This window comes from Tupaia chinensis, unplaced genomic scaffold (genome assembly GCF_000334495.1).
Source record: "Tupaia chinensis unplaced genomic scaffold, TupChi_1.0 Scaffold143615_1, whole genome shotgun sequence".
Lineage (NCBI taxonomy): Eukaryota > Metazoa > Chordata > Mammalia > Scandentia > Tupaiidae > Tupaia > Tupaia belangeri.
The window spans coordinates 230,938-244,115 of NW_006203463.1; the positions used below are offsets into that span (position 1 = coordinate 230,938).

Consider the following 13,178-nt stretch of genomic DNA (forward strand, 5'->3'; position numbering starts at 1 on the left):
AACAATGTGCATCGCTGGGGAGAGAACTGCGGCTGGGATGCAGAAAGGTCACTAAGGCCACACTGAAGTGGCGGGGATGCCATCAGTATACAATTTTTTTCCAATGGCATGAAACGCTTTAGGGAATCAATTTCCAGATTTTCAACTTCTGTATTTATCCTTTCAACTGTAAACTTACAAACTTACAGTTTAGTGAAAATCTCATGTCACTTCCACAGCTAACTCGCCTGTCCTTTTTTCAAAAATAAGCACTCCTTTCACCGTTTCTACTGTGGTACACTGTTTCCAGGTATGAAAACCACCATGGCTAAAAATCCCTGATTGAAAAAGCAGTGCTCCCTCCTGGCTTCCACGGCATGTTCCAATGATCCTGCTGAGATCAGCGTGGCAGGCACCTGAGCGATTACACACAAGCTCAAGTGTTCCTTATTTTTGTACCCTGCTACCCAGAGGGTGAGGCCACATAGGAGACCCAGGCTCAACTCCCCAGCCCACCTGGAAGCCAAGAACGGTGGCACATGCCTACAGTCCCAAATGTTTGGGAGACGAAGGCAGTAGAATGGTGACACAGTGAGACTCTAAACTAAAAAAAAAAAACAACTCAGTGAGACACCCCCCCCTCCTTTCTTTTCTTTTTTTTTTTTTTTTTTTTTGCCCCCCTTTTTTTTTTTTTTTTTTTTTTTTTTTTGGCGCTCTGACAGGTGCACTTGCTGGAGAAAGAAAGATACGGAAATTGAGAAACCACCCCCTGGGGGTATGGCCATGCCACAATCCATTCTCCTCCATTTTCCTCTCAGATTTTTGGCATGGATGCACACACTCCCAGCATGTTCTTCAAACCACTGGGTCTAGGACTTGAATTCATGATGTAAGCCATGTGGGATCTAGCACCTTAACCAACATGCAACCTGATGGCCTCACTGGGACCTCTTTTACTTAAGACACTAAGGCTCTAGGTTTTCTTACCTTACGTCTTATGTCTTGTGTCTTTAGCTGTTCTAAACACAGAGTATAGAGATGCACAATGATATTCTTAACAGTGTTCCCTGAACTAGTCTTAAAAAGAAAGGAAAAAACTGACAAACATCTTTCTGAACAAAATGCCCCATGAAAACAAAGCAAAAAATAAATAAATGAGGATCAGTATCTTATTTTGGGGCTATAACAATTCTGTTTATCTTACAGAACATGGGTTAACTTGTTTATCCAAACAGGAAAATAAACTCAGAGTTCTGTCTGATAGAATCTGAGTAGGATCGGTCTCACTTAACAATGAAAACTGCCTTTTATCACTTAAGTGACATAGTAGCTATATTCCATACCTAGAAAGAGGGAAATATGCAGGTCCAAGGCTTGTATGAAAATAAGTATTTAACACATAAAAAGGAGTTTCACTTTATAAAAATGTATTAGAAAAGATATATTAAAACTGACAGTACTGGGACCAGCAGATGGAGTAATGGTTTTATTGTCGGACTCTCATGTAGTAAACAACGGTTCAAGTCCCAGACTCGGCAGCTTAAAACTCACAACGGGTGTGTGTGGATGCATGCCCGAAGTTCCAAGAGGAGAACGGCCTGCAGTGTGACCATCCTCCCTGGGTGTTGATTTTTTGCTTTCTGTCTCTGGCAAATGCATGCACTCTTGCAAAAAGTTTAAAAAACAAAAAACCAATCAATCAAACAAACAAAACTAACAGATTTAAGTTTTCCCAACTCTTTCTAGGCATATCAGGTTAAACAAGTTGCCTCTAAATGTAAGCAAATATAATTAGTAGACTTTTGCTGGGTATTGGCAAGGATGTTTTTTCAGTATTCTTTCAAGACACTGAGAAAACGTGTCCTTAATTATCAAATACACTGTGTATGTGTGCAAGTCCTAACCCCTGGTACTTATGAATGTGACTTTATTTGGAAACAGGGTTTTTGCAGATACAATCATGTTAAGAAGAGGTCATAATGGACTCAGCTGGGTGCTACTTGGATGACTGGCGTCTACATTCAAAGAGGTGGATACAGACACAGGAAAATGCCGTGAAGACAGAGATGAAGTTAGGAAAGTCAAAGAACACTGCAGAGTGCCAATAATCCTTAGAATAGGGGAGAGACCAGAACAGATTCTCCTTCAGAGCCTTCAAAAAGGAACCAACCCAGCTGACACCCTGTGAATTTCTACCTTCAGAGGTGTTTCTGTAAATGTCTAAGGCTCTAAGTCACCAATCTGATACTTGGTAACAGCAGCCCAAGAAAATGAACACACTAAAGTAACAAATTCTTCAATAAATACTTTAATAAATGAGTATATGAGCTGACAGGTGCTTAAAAATAACTGCTGATGATGTATTAACTATAATTTTGGCATATGATGAAATCTAAAGGCATTCAAGGATGGAATGACAGCCACGACAAAACTCCATTCATTCTCACCCACATACTTAATCGATCCGTGCTTACCTTTACATACTAGGATATATGTACGTGCGCACGTGCGCGGTTAAGAGATATTGCTTCACTATATTAGTTTAAAAATTTGGAACCAGCAGATGACGTAATAGCTACGTCACTGAACTCCTATGTAGTTGACCGTGGTTCGAATCCCAGACCCAGGGGCTTAAACTCACGCCAGGCATGTGTGCACCCAAGATCCCGAGAGGAGAATGGCGGAGGAGGAGGAGGAGGAGGAGGAGGGATAAGGGATTGTGGCATGGTCATACCCACTGAGGGGTGATTTCTTGCTTTCTCTCTTTCTGGCGAGCACACATGCCTATAGCAAAAATCTCTCAAAAATTTGTAGTGTGTTACTTACTACATATAAAAATAATGGCAAGTAAAGTGAAATCAGGATAAATTTTTTACAAACACTTTCAGAGTCTATAGTTGGGGCCAGTAGTGGCATGGCTGTTAAGGTACTGGACTCCCACATGGCTGACCATAGTTCAAGTCCTGGACCTGGTAGTTTGCTTTCTCACTTTCTGTCTCTGTGAGCACACATGCCACATAGCAAGTTTAAAATAATAGAAAAATCTTCTGTTTAAAAAAAATTCTATGGTCAAGACAAGTTTTTAAAAACATCCTACCTACATACATAGATATGCTGTTGGAAAGACAAGATCACCACATCTTTAAAAGTTCATTTATCTCCAGTTCAGCGGGGAAATTGGGGTGGGAGGAGGAGGAAGGAAAGGAAGGAGGGACAGAGGGAAGGAGGGAGGGGGGAGAGAGATGACAAGCACATCCCAGGACAGGGCCCCCCAGGCTATGCTCCACCACTCCAGTATACTCAGGGAGGTCTCCAAACATAAACTGGAACCTGCCCAGCTGGGTCGGCTTCACAGGGGAAGGCACTTCTGCTATGCTATTTTGCTATAGGGCATTTGTGCTCACGAGAAAGACAGAGAGAGACAGAGACAAAAAGCAAGGAATCACCCCCCAAGGGGGATGGCCATGTTACAACCCCTTCTCCTCCTTTCTCCCCTCAGGATCTTGGGTATGCACGCGCACGCGCCCGGCATGAGTTTAAGCCACCAGGTCCAGGACTTGAGCTGCAGTCGACTACATGAGAGTCCAGCGACATAACCATTATACTAACTGCTGGTCCCAAATTAAAAATTTAAATGTTCGTTTTATTTGAGAGTACACGTGGGCATGCACGAGAGAGAGAAGCACCTTTGATGAGGTCTCGCTGCACGATTCTCCTCCCCACACCGCTCCATCTCCTTAGGATCTCAGGCATGCACAGGCCCAGCATGTTTTTAAGCTGTCCTGGAGCCAATCTAGCGTCAGCCATGTTGTTTGCCACCAACTGTGTCACCAGGCTGGGCCTAGGACACAGTCCTTTGAGGGAAGTAGTGCATAAATAAAGCAAGCACCAGAACCCACTGGCGGCGTGGTGGCATGGTATAATTCAAGGCTCTGTGACACTGGACCCAAAGGGAAGGTATAGGACTCACGAGGAGTCCCCATACGCACATAGGTTCATGCCCATGACCCAGGCTGGGTGAAGCAATTTAAAGACTCTATGGGGAATGCTTGTCTCTCTCTTTCTAATGGAAGATACAGATAAGAAACTACACAAAGGGACTAGCAGTTGGCGTAATGGCTATGTCGCTGGACTTCCACGTAATTGACTGCGGTTCGAGTCCCAGACCTGGTGGGTTAAACTCACGCTGGGTGTGTGTGCATGCGTGCCCAAGATCCTGAGAGGAGAATGGAGGAGAAGGGACTGCGGTGTGGCCTTCCCCCCGGGGGGGTGATTTCTCGCTTTCTGTCTCTCTGTCTCTCTTTCTGTCTGATGAGCGCACGTGCCCTATAGCAAGATGAGCGCACCTCCCCAAAAGAAAAAACCTCAAAAAAAAAAAAAAAAAAAAAAACCTATATGAAAGGAAATATAAAATTTCCAACTGTTAAAGAAAGCCTATTTATACAGAAAGAAAAACAAAAACGGATTACAGTTTTTGCAAATCACTATGATGTTTTTAATCCAATGGCTATATTTAAGAGTGGTAAGTTTTTGCTATGGGGTACGTGGGAACACCGAAGAGACACAGAGAGAGGGAAGTTGAGAAAGCGCCACTCATGGGGGATGGCAACAACACAATCCCTTCTCCCATTTCTCCTTTCAGGATTTTGGGAACACAAGCACACCTGCCTGATATGTTTTTCAAGTCCCAGGTCTAGGATTTGAACCATGCAGTCAGCCATGTGGGATCCAGCTGCCTTAACCACCACACAACTGGGCTGGCTCTAAATATGAACGTTTTTAACATAAGGGAAATTATACACTATCAACTATTTCTGCTTCAGATGAAAAGTTTCATAGGGAGAGAGAGAAATATGTGAAGCGGTATAAAATTCTTCTTTTTCCAGAGGAGAGGTTTTTCCTGTAGAGCGTGTGCGCTTGCCAGAAAGACAGAAAGAGACAGAGAGACAGAAAGCGAGAAATCATCCCCTGGGGGGATGGCCACGCCACAATCCCTTCTCCTCTCAGGATCTTGGGCACGCACACACACGCACCTGGGTTTAAGTCACTGGATCCGGGACTTGAACCGCAGTTGACTATATGTGAGTCTAGCGACATAGCCATTACACCAACTGCTGGTCCCACAAAATTCTTTTCAGGGATAAATGAACAAAGAAATCTGAGGACTGCTGCTTTAGGTGACGAGAAGCCCCTAAGAATGGAGCAGCCTTGGTGATCTCGCAGAGGCTTCCTAACAGTACTCTTCAAGCATACCTTTCCGAGGGAACTGCAATTTACCTCCTCACACCAAATGTAAATGCAAAGGTACACATAAAACACGCGCGTAAGAACTGCACACCGACAAACCTGTTGAAAACGCTGGGTGTGGGACTGTGGTCACGCTCCCTCTCTCTCTCTCTGGTGCGTTCTCTTTCTCTGTCCCGGTCACGATCCCGCTCCCTGTCTCTGTCTCTTTCTCGATCTCGGTCCTTTTCTCGTCTTGCGTAATAGTCCCACTGCTTGCTGGTGTCCACGAGACTAGGCCATGAGGGAGCTGAGCCAGGGAGATGGGGAAAGGCAACTAAAAAAAAAAAAACACACGAGAAATAAAAACAAAGGTTATGACACTTAAATAAGCTTATTTCATAAATAGAAAAGGCAAATATCATGGTGGGGAATACCCACAGTACTGGGGGGAAATTCAGAAACAAATCTTAAAGATCTAACATATAAAGAGCCTTTATGTTGCAATGTGAACAAGATGCCAAATTAGATTCCACACGAGCTTCCCAATATCAAAAATGGAAACCAAAATACATTGGGACCTCTTCAAAATGCTGAGAGGAAACAAAACCTAGAAAGTTATAAATAACAAAATTATATTTTAAGAATAAATCAAAGGGAGGCCAGGCCAGCAGGTAGCGTGTTGGTTAAGGGCACTGGACTCACACATGACCAACCATGGTTTGAGTTTTGGATCTGAAGGCTTGCTTTCTCATCCCCCCCCCACCCGCCATTCTGTCTCTCTCTAGTCAAATTTCAATAAATAAATTAAATTAAATAAAAACACACGGAACAGCATAGAGCGTAGTGGTTATGTCGCTGGACTCTCATGTAGTAGACCACAGTTCAAGTCCCAGACCCAGTGGCTTAAACTCACACCAGGTAAGTGTACATGCGTGCCCAAGATCCCGAGAGGAGAATGGAGGAGAAGGGATTGCAGCGTGGCCATCCCCCCGGGGGGTGATTTCTCATTTCTGTCCTGTCTCTCTCTGTCTTTCTGGTAAGCGCATGCGCTCTATAGCAAAAACTTATCCAAAAACAAAAAAGAAAAAAAAAAAGAAAAAGAAAAAGAAAAAGAAAGGCATTCATACACAGAAGAACAACAAACTTAAAACCAACAGACTTCACTAAAAGAAGTTTCATCAGAAATACTTAGAGAAAAGGAAATCTTCCCTAGAAAGAAGCTCTGAAATGAAAATAAGGAATAGTTGAACAAATAAATGGTAATCAAAAACAATCCAAAATAAATGTACTAGCCAGGGACCAGCAAGTGGCATGGTGGTTAAGGTGCTGGACACTCCCTCATGACAGACCATGGTTTAAATCCTGGATCTGGTGGCTTTCTCTCTCTCTGTCTCTCTCTCTCTCGTCTCTCTTTCTGGTCAAATTTAAAAAATGATGAATAAAATTAAACAATTCTAAAAAAATGTTTTTTAAAAAGTACTCTCTAATAGAAGAGTTTTTGTAGTTAAGAAAAAATTAAAATGAAAAACCACCTCGGAAATACAAGACTTGAAAAACTTTGTGAAAAAATGAAGTTTATCTTGGTACAAAAAAATTTCTGAAATCCATGCACTGTTTTGTCATAATGAATGTTTCCCACGAACTTTTTGAAGACCTCCCCACCCCAGTCTAAGGAGACAAAGATTAGTGTTCGAAGGTCTCTGAATTGATGAAGAGGGGCTATGGATATTATTCATTGTGTATTGTCAAGAATACAAATAGTTCAATAACCACAATAATTAAAAGGGATTAATTTTGTCAATTAAAAGATATTACTGATTTTCATTTCCAAAAAAAAAATAAAATAAAAACACAAAGAACATACAGAAAGGTTGAAAGTGGAAAGAAAATTACAAACACATACAAGGAAAATACTAATAATCCCTAATCCCCAAATAAGTGGCCATATTAATGAGATTCATACAAAAAATATTACCTGGGGAAGAAAGTACGACCGTATGAAGATGTAAGATGCAGCTCACCATAAAGATAAAACTAAATTAAGCTTCCAGTGTCTGACAATATTACCTTAATTTTTAGAGTAAAAGTTGACAGAAACACAGGTAGAAATGGAAACAGATCATGATACGTGAGATTAACATCGCTCAACTATTGCAAATTAGGCAGACAAGAGATTAGTGTGGATACAGGGGATGCGAGCCTCCCTGTGTGCTCAGTAAACATCGTTAATATGATTGATGTAACGAAGGTAGCACAGAATGCTGCCAATGATGAAAAATAGACACCTACTGAAAGCATGTACGAAATATAAAAATAGGTACTTTCAAAGGATGAATGTAGCAGGCACTGTGATGTCTTACTATCATGCAATTCAAGTCGCAAGTCAAATTCAAAAATTATGAAAAAATGATCCCCATCCATTTCAAATTTTAAAACACATCTGATAACTCATGGGTCAAAAAAACCATAAATTTAAATCATTTTAAACTAAACACAAACAAAACTATGACACATCAAAAGTTTAGGGATGCAAAATGCTCTGGCGGAAAATTTAATCTTGAAACATTGCACTGGAAGAGACTGAAAATTATGAAGTTAGCTTCTTAGAAAACAAAACGAAACAAAACAAAACAAAACAGGGGGCTGGCAGGTGGCATGGTCGTTAAGGGTGCTGGACTCCCACATGGTCGATCACAGTTCAAGTCCTGTACCTCTAGCAGCTCACTTTCTCATTTTCTCTTTCTTTGTCTCTCTCGTCAAATTTAAATAAATAAAGAAAGAAAGTTAAATAAAATAATTCTTTAAAAAGAAAAAAAAATCAGAATAATGCAATAAAACAAAAATAAGATTTAAATTCAGGTAAATATAAAACTAATACACAACAGAAAAAAGCTCAGAGTTGGTTTTTGAAAAATAGGGAAATAAAGCAATGCTCTTCTGACAAGATTAAGAACAATGAGAGTGCACAAGCAACATCAGAATCAAAAAGGGACCACAAGTATAGACACTGCAAACTTAAACGACAGAGAACAATTCCTGCAAAGATTATGTTGTGATGAGTGTTCGCTTTGTAGGTACAGTTTTTATATGTGCATGAGGAAAAATCAGTATTTCCATGTACAATCCCCTAGTGATGATGTTCTATTATCTTTATTCTATAGCTTTGACTGATGACGATGTAGCTGCTATTACTAAAAAAGGATTTCATTCAAAAAGACAAAAGAGAAGTTTCTCTCTCAGAGAAGACCTGGAGGTGGTAAAGAGGGAGCAGGATTCCTTCTAGTTTTGATTTTAAAAAATGGGCATGCATTACTCTGAGGAAAGGTTAAGTGCTTAGTTGGCATTTCTTTTAAATAAATGAGACTGGGTAGGTGATCTCAAAAATTCCTCCTCTGGCTCGGTCTCAGTGGCATAAAAAGGAGGGCACTGATGTATGAGGCTGGGCCACGGGAGGCCCAGGTTAGGGTCCTGGACCAACCTAGCTGGCCTGCGGTCACGTACAACAGTGATCCTAGCTAACTGGGATGCTGGGCAGGAGGACTGTGGCATGGCGAGACTGTCAGAAATAACCTCCCTTCTCTCTCTCAAAAAGCAAACAAATAAACAAACAAACAAACACAAAAGCAAAAACAAAACAACCTGATACATGCTATTCCTCATGTCCATCCACCTTAAAACAAAATACAAGGAACTAAATGACAGAACCAGAAACCGACGAGTCCTCAAAGAGGCCAAGCCTGTACTGCGCGAGGCTTACAGAGCGCTTATGTATTACTGGCACTGAGCTAGTCACTTTATTTTCAAACTCTATTTTACAGATAAAGTAAATGATTCAGGCTGTCTGACTATAGGAGTGCCTGTGCTTTAATAATAACGCTACACTACCTCAGAGTGCAGGAAAGGGAGGGACCCTAGGGCTTGGGTGACAGTCATAAAAAAAAAACAGCTAACATTTAAGTGTTTCCTAAATGGCAGGACTAATGTGATGTAGTCTCTTTGAGCTTTACCTTTTAAGAAACACTTTTTTTTTTCTTTTTTTAAAGTTTCTGCATAGGGCACATGCACTTCTCAGAGAGAGACAGAGAAGGGGAAAGTGAGAAGTCAGCCCCCATGGCCACGCCACAATCCCTTCTCCATTCCCCTCCTAGGCTTCTGGGCACACATGCACATGCAAACACATGCTCCAGCCCTGATTTTCAAGCCACCATGGTCCGGGGCTTGAACCAGGTCAGCCATGTAGGAATCCAGTGCCTCAACCACTATGCCACCTGCTGCCCCAGTGAGGAAGACTTTTTCTGAAAGGACTGAAGATTGTCACTGATTTATCTCAGTCTGCATTGTCCATAATATTTCTGTTTCTTGATTCATGACATTTAATCCTATCTTGTCTTTTCCTTCTCACTGGTTTAATTTTTCTTCTAAATCACTTTCAGGACCTGTTTCATGAAGTCAGTTTACCTACCTTTCACCCCCTCTGGAGTAGAATACTCTTCCGCCATGTTTCCATGACAACTTCATTTATTACTTGGCTCTAATCTCCCCACTAACCTATAAATCTAAGGAGAGCAAGCACTGTGTCTAGCTTACTGGATTCTTAAAACACAGAATTTTAAATGAATGAATTAAGAGATTTGAGCAGGAAATGGTATTAGAAGCCCTTAGAATGAATAATGTTATCAAGAATGAACACAAAAGAGGACCTAAAAATGATACAGAGAAAAATTAAACCAGTGGGAAGAACAAGAATGGGATTAGGTGCCATAAATCGTGAAACAGAAATATTACAGACAATGAAGCCTGAGACAAAATTAGCAACAGAGCCTAAATCCTTTTAGAAAAAGACAAGCTACAGAACTAACAGATGGCATAATGGTTCCGTTGCTGGACTTCCATATGGTCAACCATGGTTCAAGTACTGGACCCAGAGGCTTAAAACTCATGCTAGGCGTGTATGCATACATGCCCAAAATCCCAAAAGGAGAATGGAGAAGGGATTGCAGCATGCCATTCCCCTCAGGGTTGATTTCTCACTTTCTGTCTCTCCAGTGAACGCATGCACTCTATAGCAAACATTCTCTTAAAAAAAGAAAAAAAAAAGAAAGAAAGAAAGAAAAGAAAAAGAAAAAGGGTAAGCTACAAATATTCCTGTAGTGCCACCACCTTACTAATTTGTAAAAGTAAGCATCTTAAATATATGGAAGATATTCTGTTAAGTAACCCAGCAGATATGTAGATCCAGTTATCCTTTCAGTTAATATTTTATAATTGTTCTATAAGGAACAATTTTAAACCAGAGAAGTGTATTTTTATTGCTTTACGAATATTTAAGAACTTAACTTATTCATTTAAGAACTTAACTTATTCAAATGGAATCTGAGCAACTAACAATACTTACCATTGCCATATGGAAATGCACGTGCAGAACGGCTATCATAACCAGAGGAATGCCCGCTGTTGAATAAAAAATATTTTAATATCTACTACAAATATGTTCTAAATTTTAATAGTTTGATACAGATGGAAAAACATAAAGGCAAAATTACAACTTTTATTCAACCACCATTTAATGATAAGACATTAGTTCTATAACTTAATTTTTTAAATACTAGAACAACAACTTTTAATCTTAAAATTTTTTTAAGTTAACATTTTTTTTTTGGAGAGGTTTTTGCTATAGGGCGTATGTGCTCACCAGAAAGACAGAAAATAAGACATCCTGGGGGGATGGCCATGCCGTGATCCCTTCTCCTCCATTCTCCTCTCGGGATCTTGGGCACATACGCACACGCGCCTGGCATTAGTTTTAGCCACCAGGCTGGGGCTTGAACCGTGTTTGACGACTTGGGAGTCCAGCAACATAGCCATTACACCAACTGCTGGTTCCAGTTAACATTTAATTTTAAAGAAAAATGTGACTTGCTAGTACTATTCAACACGAATAATCACATCAATCAATTCAGCTTGACTCATAAGTGAAGAAAACAAATTCTGAGGCCGACTGAATATTTGACATTTAAAATGTAGTCTTAAAGAATTGGTTCTGGAGCTAGCAGGTGGCACGATGGCTGAGGCACCAGAGTCCCACAGGGCTGACCGTGTGGATTCAAGTCCTTGTTTTCTCACTTTCTCTTTTTCTGTATCTCTCTAGTGAGCACATGTGCCCTATAGCAAAATGGAATAATAATAAAATTAAATAATTCTTAGGAAAAAAAAGAACTGCTTTTAATGGTTAGATATCAGTAATTCAGCCCTCCCAATATAATGGACGAAACCCACTTTTTAACATTTTGACTGAGAAAACAAAGATGTATTTAACAGGGACTTAATAAAATCTTTATGTTCTCACAATTCACACTTTAAGTTATTACCATTTTCTTCGAAAACTACCTATACGATTTAATGCAACTGATGTATAAGTTCCTCACAATTTTTGTCATTTTTATAGAGTCAGAATCACTTTTTTCAGAAATACAATTTCCATCAAGTTTATGTGCCACTAAGAGAAAACAACAGCTCCCACTGACTACTCTTCCTGTCTGCTGAGAACTGTGCTGCTGCTCTGTACTCACTAACTTTTCATCTTCACGACTCATACCAACTTTTTGTTAAAAAAGAAGCCTGAGGGCTGGCAAGTGGCGTCGGCATTAAAAGGCACTGGATTCCCACATGACCGACTGGGTTTGAGTCCTAGACCCAGTGGCTTGCTTTCTCGCTTTTCCTTTCTCTCTGTCTCTGCCTCTCTCTTGTCAAATTAAAACAGAACAAAACAAACAAAAATGGAATGAAATAAATACATATATATTAAAATAAGTAAACAAAAAGGAGCCTGAGCCCCAAAGAGGTTTTGAATGTTGCCTCCCAACGCTGTGCGATTTCCAAGTCTACGTTGCTAAATACCACGTGACCACCCATGAGGGAAAAGATGCCGCATTCTAGCTAACCGAAGCCCTAAGCAGAGCGTAACAAACGAGGCTTCTGCCATGCAGCACAGGATCGCCCCTTCTTTGTGCAGGTGGCGATTAAGAATGACGTGGCTCTTCGTATGAGGGTTCTGTAACAGCTGTCTTTGCCCAGCTCCAAGAGACATGCACCATTCATAATTTCTAGTAATCTGTATTTCTCACAAAAGTGACAGTGGCAAGGATTTAACAAACAAGCCAGGGGTTACTTTAATCACTGTACAATGTTATCAAAGCACAGTTTTATTTCAAAATACTGATTTAATGTTTTTGCCCTGTTTTAATGTCAAACTATACGTCCAATATCTCATATAAATGTAACTAATATACGTAACTAACATAGGTCTAGACTTATAAGTTAAAAGGCAGGTGCTGTTTTATAAATAGTACCAAAATATGTATATGATGCATCTGTCACAAGGCCATCATGATTAAAACCATTTATAGCACCCACGCTGACTTACCTTTCGATTGTTGGAATGAGAGATGGAGGCGGAGCGCCTGGCGGAGGAGGAAAACCTGAAACATTCAATCATAAATTTTTAAAAAGTTAATAGAATGTACATTTAACGTCGGGGTGTAACAAAGCTGCTGCACATCACTAACCTTCTTTGGGGACCTAAATACACTTCTCTATGTTATAACAGACAAAAAAAGAATGGAGCTTAAACTTATGAACAGATTTTTGGAGCAAAAGAACTTTAAATGAACAGTCTGGTCTAACACAGAGCACAAACAGGAGTCAGGATACCTGGTCTTATTTTCAGCACCACACACAGCCCATTTTGAGTATGAGAAAGTTAATTCAATGCCTTACCTTTTCCATAAATAAAACGGCAGTAGTGTTGCCACCAGAGACTTCAAATATTTTAGAAGAAAATAGCATTTACCTCTTTCAAAAATATTTTTGAGTTTTAAATGTATCAAAATTTATTTCAATTTATGATTTACAAATAAAATATTACCAGTACAGATATAAATGTTCAAGGCTGAGAATATCTACCATAAACTATG

General features: G+C 40.1%; 1 protein-coding gene across 1 annotated transcript in view; it reads right to left on the reverse strand.

The window, feature by feature from the left end:
* The window catches only part of FIP1L1 (factor interacting with PAPOLA and CPSF1), a gene marked incomplete in the record, with an annotated part of 79,535 nt that overhangs the window by 5,785 nt on the left and 60,572 nt on the right, over positions 1-13,178 (reverse strand). The window contains 3 exon segments of the mRNA XM_014582471.2: positions 5,327-5,539; positions 10,601-10,656; positions 12,629-12,683. Of these exon segments, the coding sequence (XP_014437957.1) occupies positions 5,327-5,539; positions 10,601-10,656; positions 12,629-12,683 (324 nt within the window).